Genomic DNA, 22,978 nt, shown 5'->3' with positions numbered 1-22,978 from the left:
GAAAAAAATATTCACCTAATGAATAACTTATCCCATCAGTATTCAAATACATTCTAATTAATATAAAAATAAGAACCAATGGATGTCAGTGTAACTACCCTTTAAAAAAATTGATAACATTCGATGCTAGTGCAGGCACAGTGATTTGGGTCTGGCTCACTCTTTGCCCCTCTCCTTTCTCACATTTCCCCTCCCCTCCTATTTTTCTCCTGCCATATCCGATTTCCTGTGACAGGCAGTGGGAATGGATCCACTCCAACAACATCTCAATTCGTTCAGTTGACTTACGCTACTATTTCATCCTTTCAATTGTGTTTCCCATCATAAAATACAACAAAGTGGAGTGAAAATAAGTGCAAGCTTAGGACTTCAGACAATATAACAGTATTCAGAGGAGAATCAAGTGTTTGGTAAAGAAAAAGGTAAGATTCATTTGGACCAGTTGCGTTTGAAACTGATTGTCTTGTATTCTATATTCACATAAAACCAGGGTTTTCCTGTAGGCTGTGAAACCCACGTTGTTTTAAGAAAGCCCAAAGTAACTTAACAAGGATGATAAGGGCATAAATATAATTTCTATCACATACAACACCATCACAAAAATCCTATTGCTCCATCTCTATTCACACATTCTTCCAAAGAATCTATCTACAGCTGATTTATTGATTTTGCTATAACTTGAAACATGTCTTTGTGGTCAGTGGAGGTTCCTTCATTTGGATCAGTATTCAAAACATCACCTTTGGTCCAACAGTTAAGTAATTATCCCACAGCAACCGGTGCAGTGCCTGCACATGGGAATGAGGGAGCAGGGCCAAGCTAAACATGTTTTACTCAATCAAATATTCCAAAATGTATTTTTAGGCTTTCTGAGAAGAATTCTGGGCCTGATTGAGGGGAGCAGATGTCCCTGAACTACTACTGGCAGTTCCTCAACTCTAACACCTGACCAGCCCTATCTTCCCTTCAGTGCCCTAAGCTCTAGCCAGTGGTTGTGACTAGTACCAAGTCAGTTTTTCAGTCTTTCCATATGAAAGGTGACTTTTGAATCCCCAAAGCCTTCTCCATCTCTCCTCTACAGCACTTATCACGTACTACTACACCCTAATCACTTTATATCCCTGACAACAGCTTGAACTAACTGTACCTTGGCATAGAAAATCCAAAACGCTTTATTAGAAAAAACTTCGAATTGATCAAATACATAGCTTTCATTTTATAGAACAGAAAACCAAGGCCTAAATGTTAATAGGCAAACAATAAATAGCTGTTCTAGTTACAATTCCAGATGAGAAGGTTGGAGAACTAACTTCCTCATCTGTCTTTCTCCTCCTGTAACTGATCTACTGGCAAATGACACTTTGTTTACATTAGCATATATAGTATGTGGCAGGATTACAGCTGTAAGATGTTAGGCAAAGTATGTGGAAAACTCTAGATTCCTTCTATAAGGCTTCTTGGATCCTTTATGATGCTAACATATACTGTGAATTTGCAAAAGTGGAGGCTAAAACAGTTTCCAAATGAATTGGGCTACTGTCTTTCTTGTTAACAGAAGGTTTATCAACATCTTCCATGGGTAATGCTCAGTGGAATATACTGGAGAAACACTAATTTCAGTACCAACTTGTAAGTGATCAGTTACATTTTAGCAAATTCAGAATAAATCCTTTCCATATTATTAATATAAATTTTAATTTGTCATAAATACTTGTTTAGTTTTTTAACTTATACTTTTTTACTGTGGCATCATATGAAGACTAGTGACACACATACATTCATGTCAAATATAACTGTTAATAACTGATAATTAAATATTCTGATATACAAAGAAGTAAGCATTCTTATGTCATTTTTAGTGTATATCATATTTTAATTAATTTTAAAATTGTTACTTATTTCCTTCTAACAATCCATAAATATTACTATTTAAACAAAACCATTAGTAAAATTGAACAAGACAGGTAAATGTAAATTGAACCCTAAAAAATAAATGTATTAGATGTAGAAAACACATTTATTTGAATCTGAAAGACTTTTTGTACTGGACATTAATGTACAAGAGGAGTGAACTGAGATGAATTTACCATAACTAAAATAAGCATTTATTTTATGAGCATAGCATTTTGTCTATAAAAGAAAAATATTCAAGACATGGTTAAAAGTTCATGCATTTATAATTCCAGGTATTTCTTGGGGATAATGATAAGATCCATTTAGAGTTTTTCTTTTCTCCAGCTTTATTAAAATAGAATAGACAATTAGTTGCTCATATTTACATTGTACCATTAAATGAGTTCTGGTTTTGTTTTTTTTTCCAGTTATAGTTGGCATACAATAATATATTAGTTTCAGTTATACAGCATAGTGATTAGAGACCTATATAACTCATGGTCACCCCACTCAATCTAGCACCCCTTTTCCCCCTTACATATTTTTTACAACATTGTTAACTATTTTCCTGATGCTACACTTTATATCTCCATGACTATTTTGTATCTATCCATTTGTACTTCTTAATCCCTCCGTCCTTTTTCGCCATCCCTACACTCCCCACCATCTAGTAGCCCTCAAAATATTCTCTGTATCTATGAGTTTATTTCCATTTTTGTTGTTGTTATTTTGTTCTTTAGATTCCACATGTATGTGAAATCATGTGGTATTTGTCTTTCTCTATCTGACTTATTCCATTCAGTGAAATACCCTCTATTAAGGCAATATCTTTTTCCATCCCCTTACTTTTAGTCTGTATGAATCTTTTAATCTGAGGGGAGTCTCTCGTAGGCAGCATATGAAGGGGTCTTGTTTTCTTATCCATTCAGCCTCCCTGTCTCTCAGCTGGAGCACTTAATTCTTTTCCACTTGAGGGACTTGTTGATAGATACAGTTATTATCATTCTTTATTCATGTTTTTGATTCATGTTTTTTCTTCTTAAAGAAGTCCTTTCAACAATTCCTGTAATACTGACTTGGTGTTGATGAATTCCTTTAGTTTTTGTTTTTTTGTTTGTTTGGGTTTTTTTTTTTTTTTTTTCCCGGTCTGGGAAGCTCTTTTATCTGTCCTTTGACTCTAAATGATAGCATTGCTGGGTAAAGTATTCTTGGTTGTATTTTTCTCACTTCGAATATTTTGTGCAAAGTCCTTCTGTTCTACAAAGTTTCTTTTGAGAAATCAGCTGCCAGTCTTATGAGTGCTCCCTTGTAGGTAACTAACTGCTTTTCTCTTGCTGCTTTCAAGATTCTCTCTTTGTATTTAACTTTTGGCATTTAAATTATGTGTCTTGCTGTGGGCCTCTTTGGATTCATTTTCGGGGGACCTTCTGAGCTTCCTGGGGTTGTATGTCTATTTCCTTCATCACATTAGGGAAGTTTTCATTTATTTCTTCAGATATATTTTCAACTTCTTGTTATCCCTCTTCAAGTGCCCCTATAACACAGACGTTGTTACCCTTAATTTTGTTCCATAGGCTCCTTAAATTATTATTATATTCTTGGTTATGTTTTCCTTGTCATTCTGATTGGGTGTCCTTGGCTTCCTCATCCTCTATATCGGTGGTTCTATCCTTTTCTTCATCCATTCTGCTGATTCCTTCTAATATACTCTTCATCTCAGATAATGTGTTCTTCATTTCTGGCTGGTTCTCTTTTATAATTTCCATTTCTATTTTTATATTTTCTATTTCTTTGTTAAAGTTTCCACTGAGTTCATCTACACTTCCTTTAATTTCATTGAGTACCTTTATAACCAGTGTTTTGAACTCTGCATCTGCTTGACTCTATTATTCCTGGATCTCTGTTCTGTTCTCTTATATGGTTTCTGCTTCTTTGTCTTCCCATTTTGGCTGCATTTCTGTGTCTGTTTCTATACCAATCAAAGCTCCTAAGTCTTCCGATATTAGCATGGCTTTGTGTAGTAGATGTCCAGTAGCGTAGTCCTAAGAGGAGTTCAGCTGCAAGTCAAGTTCAGGCCCAGCCCATGCCCCTCCAGGGCCACCTGTTAAGATTCAGCAAACAATCCACAGATGCTGTGCTTATAGCTGCCTCAAAAGGCCATGCCAGAAACCAAGGCCAGCTGCCATTAGTGTTTCTTGGAGCTTCTCTGCAAGGAGCACATGACTCACCAAGGACATAACTGGATGTGGCTTGGGTAGGGTCACAAGTTGGGAGAGGCTGAGTTTCAGGGAACTCTCTCAGCGGAGTGGCCTCTGTTATCCAGTTTGATGACATTTCAGCTATGGTGGCACTGTGGCTGCACACTGGGAGTGCGGAGAACTCAACAGAAAGACAATAGATACTGCTGACACTTCCATCCAGGAGAGAGCCTTGCCTCTGGCCCTCGCTCAGACAACTCAGTGTCCTCCTGTAAGGCTCTCATGCCCCTGAGCTGGACCAGAGAGAGCAGGTCCGTCACTGCAAAAATCTGGTTGTAGACACTGGCCCCTTTAAGAGGAATGTCTACACCTGCCAGCTGCCACTGCCATAGCCTCTGTCCCACTCAGCCACTAGGACTGGGCAGCATCCTGTCTTCGCCCCCTCCTACCTCCTCCCACTGCAGGGTGATTTCTTTTCTCTCCCTAGCTGTAGGGCTTCTGTTCATCTAGACCCCAGGTGACTCTACTTGCTGTTTGCTTCATGTTTCCGTCTCAACTTTGATGTGGTCACAAGAGGGAATGAGCGAAGCTTCTATCATCTACACCATTTTGCCCAGTCTCCCATTTGGAGTTTTTAAAAAATTCCTTCTCGATTATTTAATATAGTTATATAGACCATTTAAATAAATTGCTAGACCATGGGCTTCTTGGAGTATGTTTCTTTTCTATAAATGTGAAAAAACAAAAGGTTCTTCTGAGTAATAAAAATTAAAACACACTTACAGCCCCTTAAATTGAGAGCAGTCTTTTCCGTGGGTTGCTCAAAACCATTTTGGGGTCTTAATTGGCACATGTGCTGTGTATGGTATAAGAGGGCTGGTTTACCCTGGAGAGCAATGCCGTCCAGTGGAACTTTCTGCAATGATGGAAACGTTCGATATCTGAGCTGTCTAACAGGACAGCTACCATCCACATTGATCACTTAAAACAGGGCTACTACAACTGAGGAACTGAATTTTAAATTTTACTTCACTTTAATTAATTTAAAATTCATTATCTACATGTTATCTACTGGCTCTCATGTTGATCAATGTAGATTTAGACATATTTTTTAATCTGGTATCAACTGGTTCCATGTTAAACTATACCTGAGTAACCTGGGAAGCTAGTGAAAGGTACAGATTTCCTGCCCTATTCCGGCAGATTCTGATTTTAAAGGGTTAGGTGGGCTTGGGAGTCCTTAGGTGACTTAGCCACTCCAGGTGATTCTGAAGCTCTGTCACATTAGAAAGTGTCTGGTTTGTGCTTAGGGTGGATATGGCCTGGGGCTGACAGACAACATGTCATCTTAAGCCACAATACATACAATCCTTAACACAAGTGCACACCAAGTACCAGGCACTACTAAATACTAAGCCTGGAAGTGAACCTGCATTTTCCTCAGGGCCCAGCTGTGCATCAGAAAGAATAGAGAATGTGGCAGCCTATGGTGATTACAAATTGGGCTGTCAGGCAAATCATGACATATTTCTTAAAGGAGCTGTTCTTTCAACATTTTAATTCCAAAATCTCTACTAGATTGTTCAGCAGGCGGTTCTGAAAGAAAACAGTCAAAGATTGTAGCAGAAGTGAAGGACCTTGGGCAACATGACTACAGCAGCAAGAAGGTAGATGGCTTCACGGACCTGGCAAAGCCGGGGATTGTCAGAACTAGATTGAGCATAGGGAGGGAGCTTTTCTTACAAGGTACTGGGAGAGAAAACAGAAACCAGCAGACAACCCTATGACGCTAGTTTAATCTAAAATCTCTTGGAGCAAGGGGATCTTTGTAAATAATTCTGATTTATAGCCCAACTCCCAAATTCCCAGTGAGAAGTAGGACCTAGGAAGGAAGGGATTATCATTAATGATTTAAGCAAAAATGGAAGCACCATTTACCCCCAAAGCTTTAGGGACCCCAGGAAATTTAAGGAATTCAGAAGGCCCTCTAAAGAAATGAACCTAGAATGACAAATAATTTAAAATAGCAGATAAAGACTAGTTTCTCAATATGTGAGTAGGTTATATGTGACCCACGGATTAGCCAGAAAAATGGAACTGTACAAATAAGCTTTTATCTACACATTTTTTATTTTTTATTTTAAACCACATTTTTTGGTGTTGTAAAGGTGTTCAATAAATGTTTACCACGCCCCACCCCCCGCCAAATCCATTCATTGCTTTGCTCTTTAAGAGAACCATATTCACATTCTTAAACATTTTTATTCTAAATATACTTCTGTTTCAAATAAATTTATTTACAAAAAGTATCTTCTAACTTTACAGGTGTTTTGACCTGAACTGTTGGCTATTTTGCATCTGCTAACGCTACAGTATGTGCCTATTAGGAATGTATGGTTAAGTAATGTTCTAGAAAGATTAGCCATTAAGGGCATGCTGTCTGATATTTGCATGTTAATGTCTATATTACTTAATATATGGGCTAGGAAACAAGCAGATTTAATCTTAAATGGTGAGAAATATTAAAAAGTTCAAAAATATGGAAGCCAAATATGTAAAGGGAATCTGACAAATAAAAGACATGAACAAAACCCAGGTCGATGAGCTTTGTAGTTTCTTAAAGATATGGTGATATACTTCACAAAATAAATAAATGGATGATATACACTCATACCAAATAACATGACTTGTTCTAATCTGTGTTTCTGAAGACAAACTTCTTAGTGGGCACAATGGGGAAATTGTGTTATGAAACTATCTCATGCAAATCCATTTTCATATGGAAGCCAGAACTGAGGATGTGACCTTCTCTTCCATAACATAGCCAGTTTTTGGTGAGACATAAGTGCAGGAAAAATCATCATTTTTCTAGTCAGTGCAAAGGACTTTTGTGACCTAGCTAAACTAAAGCCAAGCTTCTAGCACTAAACCCATGACCTAAATAAAAGAGAGGTCTCGTATTTTCTTCTTACCTTTCACTCACAGCTTGCCAATTGTTGACTAAAAATTCCTTCGCAACATACTGGCCAACTTCAGATGCTGCCACAATTTCAATTATATTTGTTTCATTAAAAATGAATGGAGATGTAGTGATGGCATAGTCCATATATCTACAAAAATGTATATGCAGAAAATAAATATGTAAGAATTATCCAATACAAAAAGTTAATTTATATAAGTGAAATTAAAATTCCATATGATTCTAAGTTATTCACAAATATTTATTAATTTTTATCTTAGTACATTTCTATTTTTTTCTCTTTGGTTTATTAATTGCATCCTTTCACCTGGACCTTTCAAGATAAGTTGACCATAATCACCTGTTAAGTATCCATGGGTCTTTACTGCAGCTCATTGCATAAGCAAGTTGAATCTTTTCTTCCTCCTTTGTGTTATTAGTGTAGATATTTAACAAAAAGTTCCATTCTTTATCACTTCCCAAGGCAATGCCATAACATAAAATCACAGTTCTAATTGGATAAGGTATTCTGTAAAATATAACATGCAATAAAATTTCTTATAGTAGTTAAGTTATATGTTTATCTAGATTGTCATATATTTAGAAGTATATATCTAGAAAAAAAAAATGTTGAGATCTCAGCTATAAAGGCCAAAAGTAGGGATCTAAAAAGACAACTTTGGGAATTGTCATTAGCATTACTATCATGAGAAGATATCTTGATCAAATTAGTTTAAGAACTAAGGGGTTTTAAGGGAAATTAAATTAGAATAGTACAAACGGTAAGTATATATTGATAATTAAGTTTGGTTTCATATGTTATTATCACATTTCCTAAGAGTCCATCTTAGGTGATATCTTAAAGATAATATAATAAAACCAAAATGACAGTCTTAATCTCAGCTTTCAGTGAGACTAGAAACTCATAAAGAGATGCTCTGAAACATGTGTATGTATGTGTGTGTATGTAAATATATGTATGTGTGTGTGTGTATATATATATACACACACACACATACATATATATATGACATATATATATACACACACACATACATATATATATGACATATATATATATACACACACATACATATATATATGACATATATATATATACACACACACACACAAACATATATTTACATACACACATACATACACATGTTTCAGAGCATCTCTTTATGAGTTTCTAGTCTCACTGAAAGCTGAGATTATATATATGATTTATATATATATGACAATCATAAAAAACAACCTAAATAAGACTCAAAATAATCATAAGTGCTTATAGAGAAAGCACTGGCGATGATAGGTCCTAGGCAACAATCACTGTATAAATTCTAATCTATTGTTATGCACAGACCTACATTACACAATTATATTTTTTAAAAAAAGGACACTTGAAAAAAAAATAGTAGATGAGAGAGATTAACCAAGTGAAAAGAAAACAATCACTCTCACAGTAAGAGCATCAAAAGACAGAGAAATTGTTAGTCTTGAAACAGGACAAAAACAAGGACAATTGCAATATCACTCTTACTCATTCTCTGGATGGTTCACCCAGTTTTTGAAGAGTTCTCTAGACAGCTGAAGACAGTCTTCAAGGCCCAACAAACAGGCAGTTTCAAAAAGTTTTCTCAGTGATATTCTTGAAGGAAAAGTCAAAGAAAAACATTTATTTTGCATTACTACATTATTTTTTCTGCCTCCAAGAAAATGTTTTATAGAAGAATGAGTATTTTAAAACATCCTTCTAATAACATCAAGTTTGCTAAAAAATAGCTTTTGTGGATAGCAAATGCATTTAAGATTCAAATAAATATTTGTGAGAGGCTATCAGGCACCAAATAAACTCCTAAGACTGGTATTTTTTGAAAAGTTAGAAATAAATTACTGCCATCCTTCATCTTCCTCAATCACACACAGTGTACACACACTCCACATCTGTTATCAATTTATTTTTCCTCCCTTTTACAGTAATTGTCTTATGGATAAAAAAATGACTTTAGAGTATTTGATCTAATACATTTAAAAATAAAGTTCTTTATATGGAAAGGAACAGGAATAGTTTATTTCTCTCCTTCAACAATGTGCTTTTCCTTACTTAAGCTTGTTTCTTCTTTAACTCCTGGCTATTACATTTATGTGCAGAAAAAGAATAGAAGTTTTGGTTTTGGTTTGTTTTTATAGTTGAGAAGGGGTACACATTATGGTTCAAAATGAAAAAACGTTGGAAAGAATACAGTGAAGAACAATAAATCCAGATAAGCAGCGCCTTGAGGAATGTCTCCCTACACTCTTTGAATTTGGAGTCAGAGATAAGAAATTAAAACTGGCCATAAGCGTCCAGAAAATGAAGAGTCAAATCTCTACTGCTCCACCCTCCACTTTCAACCCAGCTTGGCCTGACCTTCTGATAAGCAGGAGTGGAATGTCCTAGGGCAGAGGCCCTCTGAGAGACAGTTCTGAGCATTCATTTACACACTCACTCTCTCTCCCCGCCCATTCTAAGCTGGCTACAGCAAGAGGGAGTTCTCTAAAAGTACAGTCTAACTCTCCAAGGTTGCTCTGGAGAGAACTAACTCTGGCATGCTACAAAAAGCAGGTCACTTTTGTCCAATTTAGGAGAACCAAAGATATGGCTGTGTTGTGCATGTTGACATGTGTGCTGCCTGATTGAGCACACTTTTGCCTTCCCATTTATTCACACTACTTGCCTACATACTCACTATTCCAGCTAGTCATCACCATCTTCTACTTGTCCATTCAGCCGTATGTCATTCCAGCCGCAGACCCTAGCACTAAAATTTTCTCTTCTCAGGATACTCTTGAGAGAGAATAATCATATTTTGTATATTTTGTATTTCTTGCTCAGTCAAATTGATTTTGGCTTGATATTAACTAGAGCTGCAAATATAATTCATGTACCATTGTTGATTACAAACTCCCTCCCTAAACCTAGAAGCCCAGCATATACACACAAACCTTGGGTCAGAGGGCGGCCAGTGGTACCACAGCCCTGTTTTGCCTTTTGCCCCCTTCCCAGACCAACGCAACAACATGCTTACTCCCCTCATCAAACCAATGATGTGAAAATCATTTGCAAGACTATGCTCACACACAATGACTAATATATTTCACTGTCAGCCTGTCTCATCAAATTTGCACAGTGACAGAACTTCTGTCACCAATAATATAAAGAGGGTACCCTTTTCCCTAGAGGCCTTCCCATGCCCTTCAATTGATATAGGCTGACTTTGCTTGGTAAAACCCTTCACCAAGAGTATGATACTCTTACAGTTTCAACCAGTAGCCTGAGATTTGAGAATATAGAGCTATACATTCCTGTGTGTACACATATGTGCTTTGCAGGTAAATTAAGATCCCAAACTATTATTTCCTATTAGGATACATGTAGCTCAACAATTTCAAAGCTATCTATTCTCAAAAAGCATACAAATTCTCTCAGTGAATCATAAGTATTAAGATCTTATTATGTAAATATGGAAGCCTATCTATTTTAATATGAATCATTTTATTCAATTATCACTCTTCAAAAAATACTTACAGAGCTAAATAGTCATCTTGCAATGCTGCCACATTTTCACGAATTATAGTTGAATAGATATTCCATACTGAGGTAAGTCTCTTGAATAGATACTTCTATAAACAATAAAGAAAATATACTGTTAGTTCTGGCTCATAACACTGAATTTGCACTGTATTTCTCTTTATCTGAAAAGACATTAATAGAGACAGATACTTCTTCAGAAATAATTTTTATTTGTTAGGAATGTGTAACTGATTTATTTTTTAACCTCCCTAGGTTCAGTTTTCTTGCACAAAAAATGGAGTTTACAATAATATCAATTTTACAGTTTTGTAAAATTACATACATATAATGTATGTAAGCTCACTCCTAGCACGTAGTAAGAACTTAATAAATATTAGTTGTTATTATCATTTACTATCATTCCAAACATTTCTGGTTGTCATCAAATTTTTTAAAAAAAAAGTGTAAAAAATTTAAAACTATTAAACTTTCTAACTTAAAACGTCAATGTTTAGTACACATACCTCCAAGAAAATAAGGGGAACTGATTTATGCCTTGGACAAATTTTAGCCCTGAGTTTGAAATAAACTTTCTTCAATTGAGCTATCAATTGGTAAATAAGGTTATAAAAGTTACACTTTTACAAGAAATCTCTGATAATAAACTAGATGATATTCATCAAAATTCTTTAAAAGCAAGTATTAGTGTTTACTTTTTTACTCAGAACCAGTCATCGGATATTATCAATGAGCCACCTTGATCCTACAAACATCTAATTGCCTTCTTCGGTTGGTGACCATTCCCACATTCGAGTAAGTTCCCGATGGTACTTTGAACAGTAGGAAAAAAAAAAAAAGGAACCCTGAGGTATTTGCGATCTCACCCTCTGACTGTCCCAGCAACTCACCTGGAATCATCACCTAACATACTTTCTGGCTTATTGATGGCCCTTAACTCTCCGAAGGGTTGCTCCCTAACCTTTGCTTTGATTTTACCTGTACCGTCTTTCTTATGATCACTGTTTAAGATCTAATAATGAAACTTTTCTCCTTTTATATTGTTTCAGTTTTGATGGCATGTCATTTCTTCATTCATTAATTCTAACTTCCCTCTCTCTCTTTGCAACATCGAAAGCAGTTTCAAACTTTTACTTTTTCTGGAACATGCCTCTCTGGTTTTAAGTGCTGGCCCTACAAATGAGAGTAGTTCAATTATGAATACAAGGTCGTTAAAAGTCATTCTGTTTGACTAACAATCTTTTAGGAAAATAGTTGCCAATAGATATTATTCTTTTCTATAAGAAAAAAGGCATACCATTTCCATCCACTTCTGGTTTCTTAGGACACATTGTCACTTCAATAAGAAATTAGTACCTTTCCAAACTTCTCTCTAACTCATCTACTAGACCAGGTCTATGACTAAGGTATTTTCTCCTAAGAATAATCAGCCATTCCTAAGAAAATGAATATGTATATATATATGTCATATATATATGTATATACATATATACACACATATGTTTTATATATATAACTAACATAACAGACTATTACTTTTGAAAAGACCTGTTTCACAGATGCTATCTAGAGTACAAAAAGAACAGATTTTTTTAACCACATAACAAAGAATGAAATTACCTTTAATAATGGGTATATATCATAGTTGTTCACATCAAAAACAAGATCCCTGGTTACCAGGTTCACCAAGACTGCATGCCATACTATGATTTCATCTTCTTCAGCAAGGTACTTGGTTAAATCAAGTGCTGTTTCAATCTCAATATAATTGTTTCTGTTTGGTTTAAAAACACACACACTAAAAACACCTTCACTTGCTAAATGATTTGCATACTTTCCATGCTTCAATGTTTGACTTCAATAAGGTATGTGAAATCAAGAAACTAGAGGGTAAGTTCCCATCTCATTGATAAGATGGGAACCAAAATGTTGACAGATCTTCCATTTCAATTTGGTATGCTCAAGTGCCCAAATTCCTGGAAGTTATAGAAAATCTAGGCCAAATATTGGCTTAATCATGTGGCAAAAGAATATTTGTGCATTTAGTATGCATTCTTATGAGAGTATAATTTCCACTTAACAATTATTAATTAAAAATCAGTCTCTATATAATGTTATGCCAGATACTAGTGGGAACACAAACTAGAATATAAGACTATGGTCTTGCCTACTATTGAGAAGCTTACTACTTCAGTGGGGAGCTGAGATTTATGTGTAAGAAGCTATTAATAAATCCCTAGAAAAGACAATGGATACAATAAGGTAGCAAAGAAGAAAAACATTTGCATGGAAAGTCAGGGAAGCCTCCAGGAGGAGGAATTTGAGAAGAATTATGAAGAATAGGTAAGATAGAACTAGGTTGAGAAAAAGAGGAAGACAGCTTAGGACAAAGAAGATAAAGTGGGAATTAGTGTGATGGGCAGACCAAGCTAACCCAAGGCAGAGGATTTCTTCTGTGTATAGTTGAGAGATGATGGCTAATAGGTAAAGTAGATCAAAGCTGTGGAGAGCCTTGCATGTCAAAATGAAGAGTTTACATGTGGTAGGAAGATGTTTAGACAACTGGGTAACATCTTAAAATTGATGCCTAAAAATTTTATTGTAATTGTGTTGAGGAAGATAGAATGAAATTCAAAGGAACCAAAGGCTAGACACTAATTAATAGGCCAAGCGAAAGATGATGAAAGCTTGGCTTAGTATGGAAGCAGTGAAAGCAGTAAGTAAGGTGAGAATCCAAAAGACTTTTCCAAGAATGAGGAGATAAGACATGGTGACAAGATGGGAAATGTATGAGAGTCCAGGATATCTACAAAGTTTCAAGTTTGGGTGATGGGAAGAATAGTGGTACCTTTGAGAAAAAGAGAAAAAAATAATAGCAGGAACAATTTAGAGACAGAAATAAAGTTCAATATTTAAGGTACAGAATTTAAATGACCATAAGATAAACAGAAGAAAGGAAGAGACAAGTAGAGATGTAGATTTAGAAGTCATCAGTATACCTCCCACAAATATTTATTGTGTAACTTATATCTGTTAGGTACTGTACATGTACATAATAAAATAATCACTGAAACCATGAGTTATTCAATGGAAAGATCGAAGAAAATAACATAACCCTGACTGGTCTTAAGGTCACTCACAGCAGTAGGAAGAAGAGACGTCAGATAAATGAGGAAAACCAGGTTTGCATATTGAAGTCTCAGGATTACAAAAAAGAAGTTTCCAGGAGGTAAACAGTATCAAAGTCGTGGCGATCTTACAGAGGAGTTTCAGCAAAGTAGTGAGCAAAGAAGAGCATCGCAGGTCATAGAGGGGAAAAGTAGGTACCAAATGAAGGACAAACCAAGTAGACATTCATTCAAGAAATATGACAGGCCAAAGAAAGAACGAATACATTGGATAATTTATTACGTATTCTTCTTAATTTTATTGTCTGAAATTTAAATTCTAAACATATAGTAATTTACCTGGTGAAATAGTTAACAGCATAGTTTATATTAAGTAAATCTAATATAAATAAAATTAATAATTCTGTAATATGTTAAAATACAGGCCATATCATTAAAATTATACCTACAGCCATCACCCTTGGATAACACATACCACTTCACAATCTCAATTCATAGTCTACTTATCTGCAGCAAGTCTTTTTTTTGGCGGGGGTTGGGGAGCAGAATCATCAGCTACTTTATTTCTTTATCTTCCAATATCACAGAAAAATATGAACACATCTACAATCTTCCTAAATTTATCCATTTTAATATTTAACAGCCTTTACAAATGCAAGCCTGATCACTTGTTGTTTACTTAAGTTTTTATTCCTGATTGAGAGTTTAAAAATAATGATGCTTATACTTTTTGTAATAATTCTGAAAATACTTAAACACTACTATCTTTTTTCTATTTATATCTTCTCTACTACATCCTTTTAAAACTTTTCCTTAAAGGGGTTCCTTTTTAAACATTGAATCATCTTTGCTGTTCTTTTAAGACCCTTTAAAAAAGTCTCCATAATCAGTTTAAATCTTATTGTACCTAAGTTAATTTAATTGAAAATATATAGGACTTTGACTGCCAAGTTTTGACTTGAGAAAGAACGTATTCTTTCCTCTCAAATTGTTGTAAAAAGCATTGTCTTCTATGGCTTCCTAATTGTAGTAGACATTATTGCTCTTTCCTGATATGACTTTTTAAATTGGCTTCCCCCCACCCCCGCCTTTTTTTTTTATTGTGTGAACACAGATCACATAAAATTTACTTTGTAACCATTTTTAAATATACAACTAAGTGGTATTAATTACATTTATAATGTTGTGTAACCATCACCACCATCCATCTCCTTAACTCTTTTCATCTTGTAAAACTGAAACTTTATTTCCATTAAAGTATTTCTGCCCATTCCCCTTTTCTCTCACAACACCTCTCTGTCTGTCTCACAAGACAGAATGGCAACCACCATTCTGTCTTTATGATTCTGACTACTCTAAGTACCTCATATAAGTAGAATCATACAGTATTGTTGTGACTGGCTTATTTCATTAGTATAATGCCCTTAAAGTTTATTCACATTGCATATTTCTCAAATTTTGTGCTATAAAATCCCACTTATAACCACAGAATTTGATCCTAATCTTAATAAGTTAGGGACTGGATAGACTAAAATATCGACTTCACAGTAATGAGGTTATCATTTTTATAAAGTTTTTGAGGTATGCTCTAAAACCATGAGAGAAGAAAAGATACTCACTTAGACAAGGAAAAGGCATCATCGATCAACTGCAGTCTGTGAATAACAGGAATAGCCTGCAAATTAGATCCCAATACGTGCAGGAAAAGATGAGAACATTTTTTTAGTATAAAATTAATTTTCAAAATAATAACATTTAAAGATCATTGCTGCTTACAAGACACTTTCATGTGAATTGTCTCGTGCAGAGAAATGATGATTACTAAGGGTATCCCCATAATTTACTTATTATACTTCTGTTTTTGATGAATGATCTCGTTGGACACAAATCATAAGACTTAAGTATGGCAGAGGGTTTTGCCGAAATGCTCCCTGAAAACAGTATGCTAAAAAATAAAACAGGAGGCCAAGTTTAAAAGGCCTCTCCAAGACAGAAAGTATATATTAAATTGTATTACTATATCCAAATTATTGTCAGGGGAATTTTTTGGCATAGGAGGCCTTAAATAAATATTACTTGCCCTGTTTTGGTAATGCTGTTACTCTTTTAAATGGTATCTCCCTTAAGATTTTACTTTGACACAATACCATCAGCAGAGTCCTCTGAATTATGGAGAACCAGGGGCCAGCCAACTGCAACCTAACTCCTTAGGCTTCTGTTTAAGCTCCTTGACATTGCCAGGCCACGGGACTCTGCCTCAGCCTCAGTGTCCTGAGGATGCCCAAAGCCGCTTATCACATGCCTTCAACATTTCCCAGAATTTCCATATATTTGGTCCTAGAAAATCTATCTTAACAACACTCTTTGAATATCTGAGCAAGGCTTAATTTCTAGATTAATATTAATAAAAATGTTATTTTATTTGTTCACCAATTATATTGTAGGAATAACTGATCTCAGTTTTACAATAAGTAAATCTACAATAATTTCAAGAAAATCATTACTATAATGGCGTACTCTAGTATATCCATTGCTTATAGTACTTTTAGAAATTAACAAGAATTTAGCTACTCTGAAAAAGATTTAAAAGTAAAATATTATAAGTGGTGTTTGTAGCTTTATTCAAAAGCTTGATCATAATTTTTAAAAATTGCTGAATATGTTCTGAATTGTATCAGGCCTATGTTAAGCATACAACATGTGTCACCCCATTTAATCTTTGCAACAACCCTTTAAGATTGGTCTGTTACACAGATAAGGAATTATTATACAGATAAAGAAAATAAGGCAAATAAAAAAATAAGACAAATAAAAGGCCGAAGGTCACACATCTGGTAAATGATGTACAAAAATATGAACACAAACCTACCTGACCTAAAACCCATGCTCTGGACCAAATATACCATACTGTCTCTTCTAGAGATGCTGCTGCATGCACATCTTGGAGGACACTTGAAGAAACACCTAAGATATCTTAGTTCAAATGTATTCTCATTTTTACATAGTTTTGCAAGTGGAGTCTCAAGGTTTCTTCTTAAGGTTTCATAGCTGAGCCAACTCTATAGACTAGGCCATTATCCTTCTCCATCAGTGGAGATTTGGTTTAATTCGACTAATTAAAATTTGATTAGAGCTAGCCAAGATTTTAACATTTTTATGTTGCATAATGATTTACAGTTGTTTTACAAATTAAAGTGATAGCAGATTATTGCTGATATTTTGTAAATTAATTTCTCTCCCCTGAGGGAGAGTGAGAATCAAGTTTTTAGGAAATTAACATATGAGCTTAGAAATTTTAAGTATATGTTTACCTACATCATCTCTAATCCTCATGATGAATAAAAAGGATACATTATTTTCATTTTTAAGTGAAGAAATGGAAGCAGAACATTTAAATAACTTGCCTAAGATGACAAAATTAATGGTTAATAGGAAAATGTATTCTGATTTTTACCTAGAAAGGTAACATTGTTGTGGAAAAGTAGGATTAATGTTCAAAAACATAATACATTCAACCCGAATCTCCTCTTTCTATGAAACAAACAAACAAACAAATAAATAAATAAATAAAAACCCTCCAGTGTGCTTTGGGGTGAGGGGTGGTGATGAGGGTAGGTACACCAGACAGGTGTATGAAAGCTCAACTCTAAAAGGCTAGAGACTGCAATATAAATGTTATTTAATAAAAGGAATAAAAAATAGCCTTACCTTAGGATCTTCTTCAAGTTGTTGATTTAATTTTTTCCAACCCAATTTATCATAATTAACTCTATAATATCCAGTCATATTCAAATTTAAAATCACCCAGTCATGATCAAAATCTGAAACTTGCATTTCAGGGAATACTTCTACAAAGAAATATGTGAAAACTTTGAAATGATACATTTAAAAAAATATTTCAATACATGTTTATAATATATCCTTTTAATTCTAAACAATAAACCCAATAAAACAGAAAGAAATCTTAACATATATATCGGCCTTACCAAATAATTATATATATTTTCTCTATTAATAGCTTTTGATTTGAAACTTTTCTTTAAATCTCTCTGTTCAACAAGAATGATACAATATTTTAAACACGATAGTTTTTAAAAGCTAGATATTTCAACATTTTATTCCTTGCCTTTATATATAATATATATTCAAATATGTATGTGAAGAAATTTTAAAAATTTGTTACTTACTGCTGCTTTTATCTAGCCAGACTAAAGACTGTGTAGTTCCACTTTTTATCCAAAGAATAGGTACAATCCATGTGGCACTTATTGGAAAAAATTTTAAAATTCAGTTAATTTTCACACATGAAAATATAAACAATAAGACTATTTTAAATGAGATAATAAAATAACAGACAGAACTCAAAATTTTTGGCCATTCCCTCTGGATATATACGATTTTCCTCTGAGGATTATTCATTCTTGTTTTTACAAGCTGGTTTTGCTTTGGCTATTTACTCTCTCTCATTGTGTCTTATAGATTTATTTCTTCTTATAACTTAAGGTAGCTACTAAAACTATCTTATATCTGAAACTTTCAAGGCCTATTTATATTAAATTATAGCCACCTGGCCTTACTCAGAGGTTGTTCAAATGTTGCACACAAACCCAAATTTATCCTTGCCAAGAGAGGTAAAGGGTAATTTAAGAAGAAAATGCTTGACAAACATTCTGCCTCAAGCTTTCTTCCCATCTGAAAAGTGTTCAGCATGACTCAGCCAGATTATTCACTTTTATTGAATTTTGACATTCTTCCTGCATTGGTGGACGTGACCTGGACGAAGGGACTGACCATTAGTTATCTGAAGGGACACACTACTTGGAGTTTGGGCAATATGTCCAATCTTGCTCTAATGCCCACTAGTCCGCTTTCTCAATGACTTTAAACTGAGGATCTGTGTTTTATCTGATAACTAAGGCATACCTCTTACAGTCACAGAATATCACAGTGAGAAGGGACCTTCAGGTCTCTCTCCTGTTCCTTTCTCCTGGGGTTTTAAAGAAAGAGTAGGATGACCTGAAAATTTTGGTGGTGGTATTTAAAAATTAATTACTGATTTGTGCTGATACTTACTACAATGAGATGTGAGGATCAAAACTCAAAAACAGTTGAAAATTATCTAATGAGTTAAGAGAGGGGAAGGGAAGGAGAAATTAATGAATGCTAAGCCACTGTATACTCATTATTTCATTTCATTTTTAAACCAACCTCCAAGGATACATGTCATTATGTTTACTTTATTTATAGATAAGACAAATGAAACTCAGAAACTTTAAATAAGACTTACCATATAATGATTTTTTTTTGCATTAATAGCTTTTGATTTGAAACTTTTCTTTAAATCTCTATGTTCAACAAGAATGATATAATATTTTAGTTCTAAACAAGGTAGCTTTTCAAAGCTAAATAGTTTAACATTTTATTCTTTACCTTTATATATATAATTTATATTAATGCATATTTATGAGGATAAGGTTTGAATTTTGGTGAAGTCAATATCTGAACCCAAGTCTAATGGTATCTAAAGGTCATAATTTTAATATTATAGGTATGGCTACAAATACACACATATGTGCATGTGCAGACATATACAGAACTATTTCTCAAGGACTTAATTACCATTCAGTACTATTTCTAGAGAAGAGAAGATGACCTTGCAACAGGATCTTCTTTTCTCTTAACTAACATGAGGTCATCCACAGTTCTATCTTATTGCCTCACAACCAGAATCTCGAGTAATGCACTACCTCTGTCTGAAAGAAAAAGGAATACATAACACCCAAAGCTTTGGTCAGTGGTATGGCCCTAATCCCAGGGGAGGGGCACTACTCGAATCCCTTAATGCAGGTCTCTGGCCTAGCTCAGGACATCAGGGGCTCTACCTCATCTTAGCACCTCAATAACATCCTGCGTGGACTTCTAAGTCACCATCCCAGAGTCACTTTGCAGAAGGGTATGTAGCCAGTAGGGGTTATATTTCCTCACTCATAGGCTGGTTTCCATCTGATCAGAGCTCAACGTCAAGAAAAATGAAGACAGACGAGCAAATCTACCTACTTGTGAGTTAGAAGAGTCTGATTTTTAACATTTTCACGATAAAATGGCTCCTGTTTCACGATGCCAGTAGATACATTTAAGGTAACAACTGGAAAACCACTCTGGTGTGTCCAACTGTCCATTATGATTTTTATTGTTGCTGGCAAAACAATTTGACTCTGGTCATCTATGGCCTGTTTTAAAAAGTCATCAAAAAAGCAGATATTTATCATCAAAATCTTTTGAGGTAGCAATCTCCTAACTACATAGCTGTTCTATGTAGTAATTCCCAGTGGATGATATTCTGGGCTAAATTCAGAACTCTGTTTAGCTCTGAATGGCTCCTGAGTTTGTTCATTCATTCATTCATTCATTCATTCATTCACTGAGCACATATTTATGGATCTAATATGTACATGCTCTCTTCTGGGCATAGGAATACAGTGGTGAAGACTACAGAAAAGCTCAACCTAACGGAGTTTCATAAACAAAGCAAAATTGTTTTCCTGTGGCATTGCCGTACACACATGGCTGCCCGATCTTGTTGAAGCCTATCATACAAAACAACTCAGTAGAAACATGTCAGGAAGTAGGACAGCTACCATTTGAAAATGCCTCCATAGATCATCTTGTTCAGCATTTGAGTAAGAAAATGTCTCCAAATACGACTGTAAAAATAGAAAAGTTAAGATTACTATTACTATAAAATTACTATGCAATTTATTACATAAATTGCCAAAGCAATTTATGTTTCCTGCCTTTCAAGTAACAACAATTTTGTAAACTCACCTTAAGTGCACTGATAAATAAATTCTCATTCAGGAAACCAGAAAGCATCCGGGCCATAGACGCTCCCTAAGACATAAGAAGCTGTCTGTAATTTGAACAAAATTCAATATCTAAATACTGACACATTCCATTTTCATAAGCAGTATTCAGAGCTGTACTCCTGACTGCATTGTGCACTTTATTTGAATGTTTCTGTTATTCCAGAATATGATAATAAAATAACAGACTGTCACTAATTAATAGGTAAATGGTGAGCAAATGTCCTACATTAAGAGTTCAGGGTACACAAAAAAAATTTAATTTAGATATTTACATGGCAAGAATAAATTTGCACCAAACAGAAGATTTCACCTTAAAAGTAGCAAGTTGTCTATTTACAATGGTAGATAGTACTAAGCACCTAAAGTGGGCCTGATTAATATTTAGTAGATAAGAATTGATTTAACTACATTTTTAAAATCTATCTACTGAATAAAATTAAGGTTATTTATATCAAAACTTGTACAGTATCATATTGTCATATTATCTTTAGAATACATTTTATGCAACTTTCTGCAAGAATGCAGAACAACAGGAAATATATAACCATTTTTACCTTGTTATAGGTAAATAAGTCAAAGAGCTCATTTATTTCATTTGTTTCTGTGAAATTTTCCATCTTCATGGATACAGCTCTAGATACCAGGGCGTGATCTTCTTTGAGAACATCATGTAAAATGTCAGAAAAAAAAATCTCATTCTAAAAGAAAAAAATTGAGCTACATTAACTTCTGAGATGTCACAGGAACACAAAATTCAATGTTCCCAAAATACTTTCAAAAACTAACATTGATAAGGGGGAAAAAATAATCAAAAAGTGCTCTGTTAGCTGTAATATGCCAAATAAGTCAGGATTCCATGAATAATAAAACTCTAGGATACTTTTCTTCCCATTTGGTGTCCTTTCTTATTTCAATTTTTTAAAAACCAATTATAAAAGTTAATGTGATTTCCAAGATAGCCATCTACATTTCCCTTAAGGAGGTCCCTGAACACCCAAAGAGGGTCCTCCAGGGAATAGCATCTCTTGGTGGTTTTAATTTCCTAGAATTTTATTGATAATTTTATTAGTAACCCCTTAAAATCAACCAGTCTCTCTTAAATGGGCATTTATAAACCAAAAGCATGCCAGATTTACAAATTCGCAAGGATGTTGATGCAGTAATTTGTAATTGGAAATAAATCCACAGATTGGATATTACAGTTTATAGCTCATGCATTAAGAGAAGGCAAATGATTATATTTTAATAAGAAGTACAGAACTCTCCAAAAAAACTAGATCTCTCCCATACACATGACAAGGGTCGTTTCTTTCAGGAAAACCAAAGTATTGCCAAGAGGTGCATGGGATGAAAGAGCCAAAGAAAGGACAGTGGAGGAGCTAGTGGACAGCTTACTCATACCCTACAGAGCTGTGAGGGCCCCTGATAATCCACATGAAGTCTCAAGTCCCTAAGTGACTCTCTTGGGGCGTCCCCATGTTGACTCTCTCACCCCTGAACAGTGTCAGATAAACTTTCAAATTCTGTCCCACTTCCTTTAGCCGATGCTCCAATCAACCCTCTCCTATTAGAGATTATTTTTAGATTTATTAATACCATTTATAATGCTACTATCAAACTCTGAGAAAGCTTGCCATTTAAAGCAATGCATATCAAACTTTAATGTGAATAAAGACACCTGGATTTTGTCAAATTCATATTCTAATTCAGTTGGCTGGAGCCTGTATTTCTAATAAAATATCAGATGATGCCCATGTTGTTAGTTCAGGAATCATACTTTGAGTAGTAAGAATTTTGAGGAGACATCTTCATAAGTCTGATCTTATTCATTATGTATTGGTTTTATTAGTTTAACACTCAAGAGTTCTGTTTCTGCATATGGTTCTGTGATTCTCATACTCAGTTTCAATCTAATGACTAGACTCGAGGAAGCCAAAGTTCATGATCTCTCAAAGATCACTGGAACAAGGCCTTAGCTTTTAAGAACAAAACTTGTGGAAATTTTCTCAAGTGCCAGGATCTGATGCCCTCTGGCAAGAGTTATAGTCATTCAGCTCTACAAGCAATTGAGAAATGTAGATGCAGAAAAGAGTGATTAAGAAACCAATGATAAAAACAAATAACTAAATGGTACAAAAAGAGGTTAATCTTACCATTTTAGATTCAAAAACACCAGTAATATGTTTTTAAGTTTTCCCAGATATGATAGCCATTTTAGTTGCATGAAGAAGTAACTGATTGATGTTAATAACATAATCTATTTAATTAAGAACATAGAGGGTGAATCTAATTATTTTATGGGAATGGAACTTCTTTCCTTATTAACTCTAAGCACAGAGTTAATTTGAAATACAACCAAA

At 34.5% G+C, this 22,978-nt stretch overlaps 1 protein-coding gene across 2 annotated transcripts in view; it reads right to left on the bottom strand.

Annotated features, from left to right (window-relative positions):
* Window positions 1-22,978, bottom strand: part of LVRN (laeverin) — a 53,995-nt gene that overhangs the window by 5,185 nt on the left and 25,832 nt on the right. For both annotated transcript variants that reach the window (XM_011358258.2, XM_011358259.1), the window contains exons 7-18: window positions 21,173-21,316; window positions 20,578-20,643; window positions 20,391-20,456; window positions 19,810-19,982; window positions 17,940-18,016; window positions 17,461-17,600; window positions 15,372-15,427; window positions 12,245-12,398; window positions 10,622-10,716; window positions 8,594-8,701; window positions 7,412-7,579; window positions 7,064-7,201 (exon numbers count right to left, since the gene is read on the bottom strand). In XM_011358258.2, the coding sequence (XP_011356560.1) occupies window positions 7,064-7,201; window positions 7,412-7,579; window positions 8,594-8,701; window positions 10,622-10,716; window positions 12,245-12,398; window positions 15,372-15,427; window positions 17,461-17,600; window positions 17,940-18,016; window positions 19,810-19,982; window positions 20,391-20,456; window positions 20,578-20,643; window positions 21,173-21,316 (1,385 nt within the window). The remainder of the gene's footprint in view (window positions 1-7,063; window positions 7,202-7,411; window positions 7,580-8,593; window positions 8,702-10,621; window positions 10,717-12,244; window positions 12,399-15,371; window positions 15,428-17,460; window positions 17,601-17,939; window positions 18,017-19,809; window positions 19,983-20,390; window positions 20,457-20,577; window positions 20,644-21,172; window positions 21,317-22,978) is intronic.

Source organism: Pteropus vampyrus, unplaced genomic scaffold (assembly GCF_000151845.1).
Source record: "Pteropus vampyrus isolate Shadow unplaced genomic scaffold, Pvam_2.0 Scaffold39, whole genome shotgun sequence".
In the NCBI taxonomy this organism is placed as follows: Eukaryota; Metazoa; Chordata; class Mammalia; order Chiroptera; family Pteropodidae; genus Pteropus; species Pteropus vampyrus.
The sequence above is the reverse complement of the archived record's forward strand: the minus strand, read 5'-3'. Positions and strand labels throughout refer to the sequence as shown.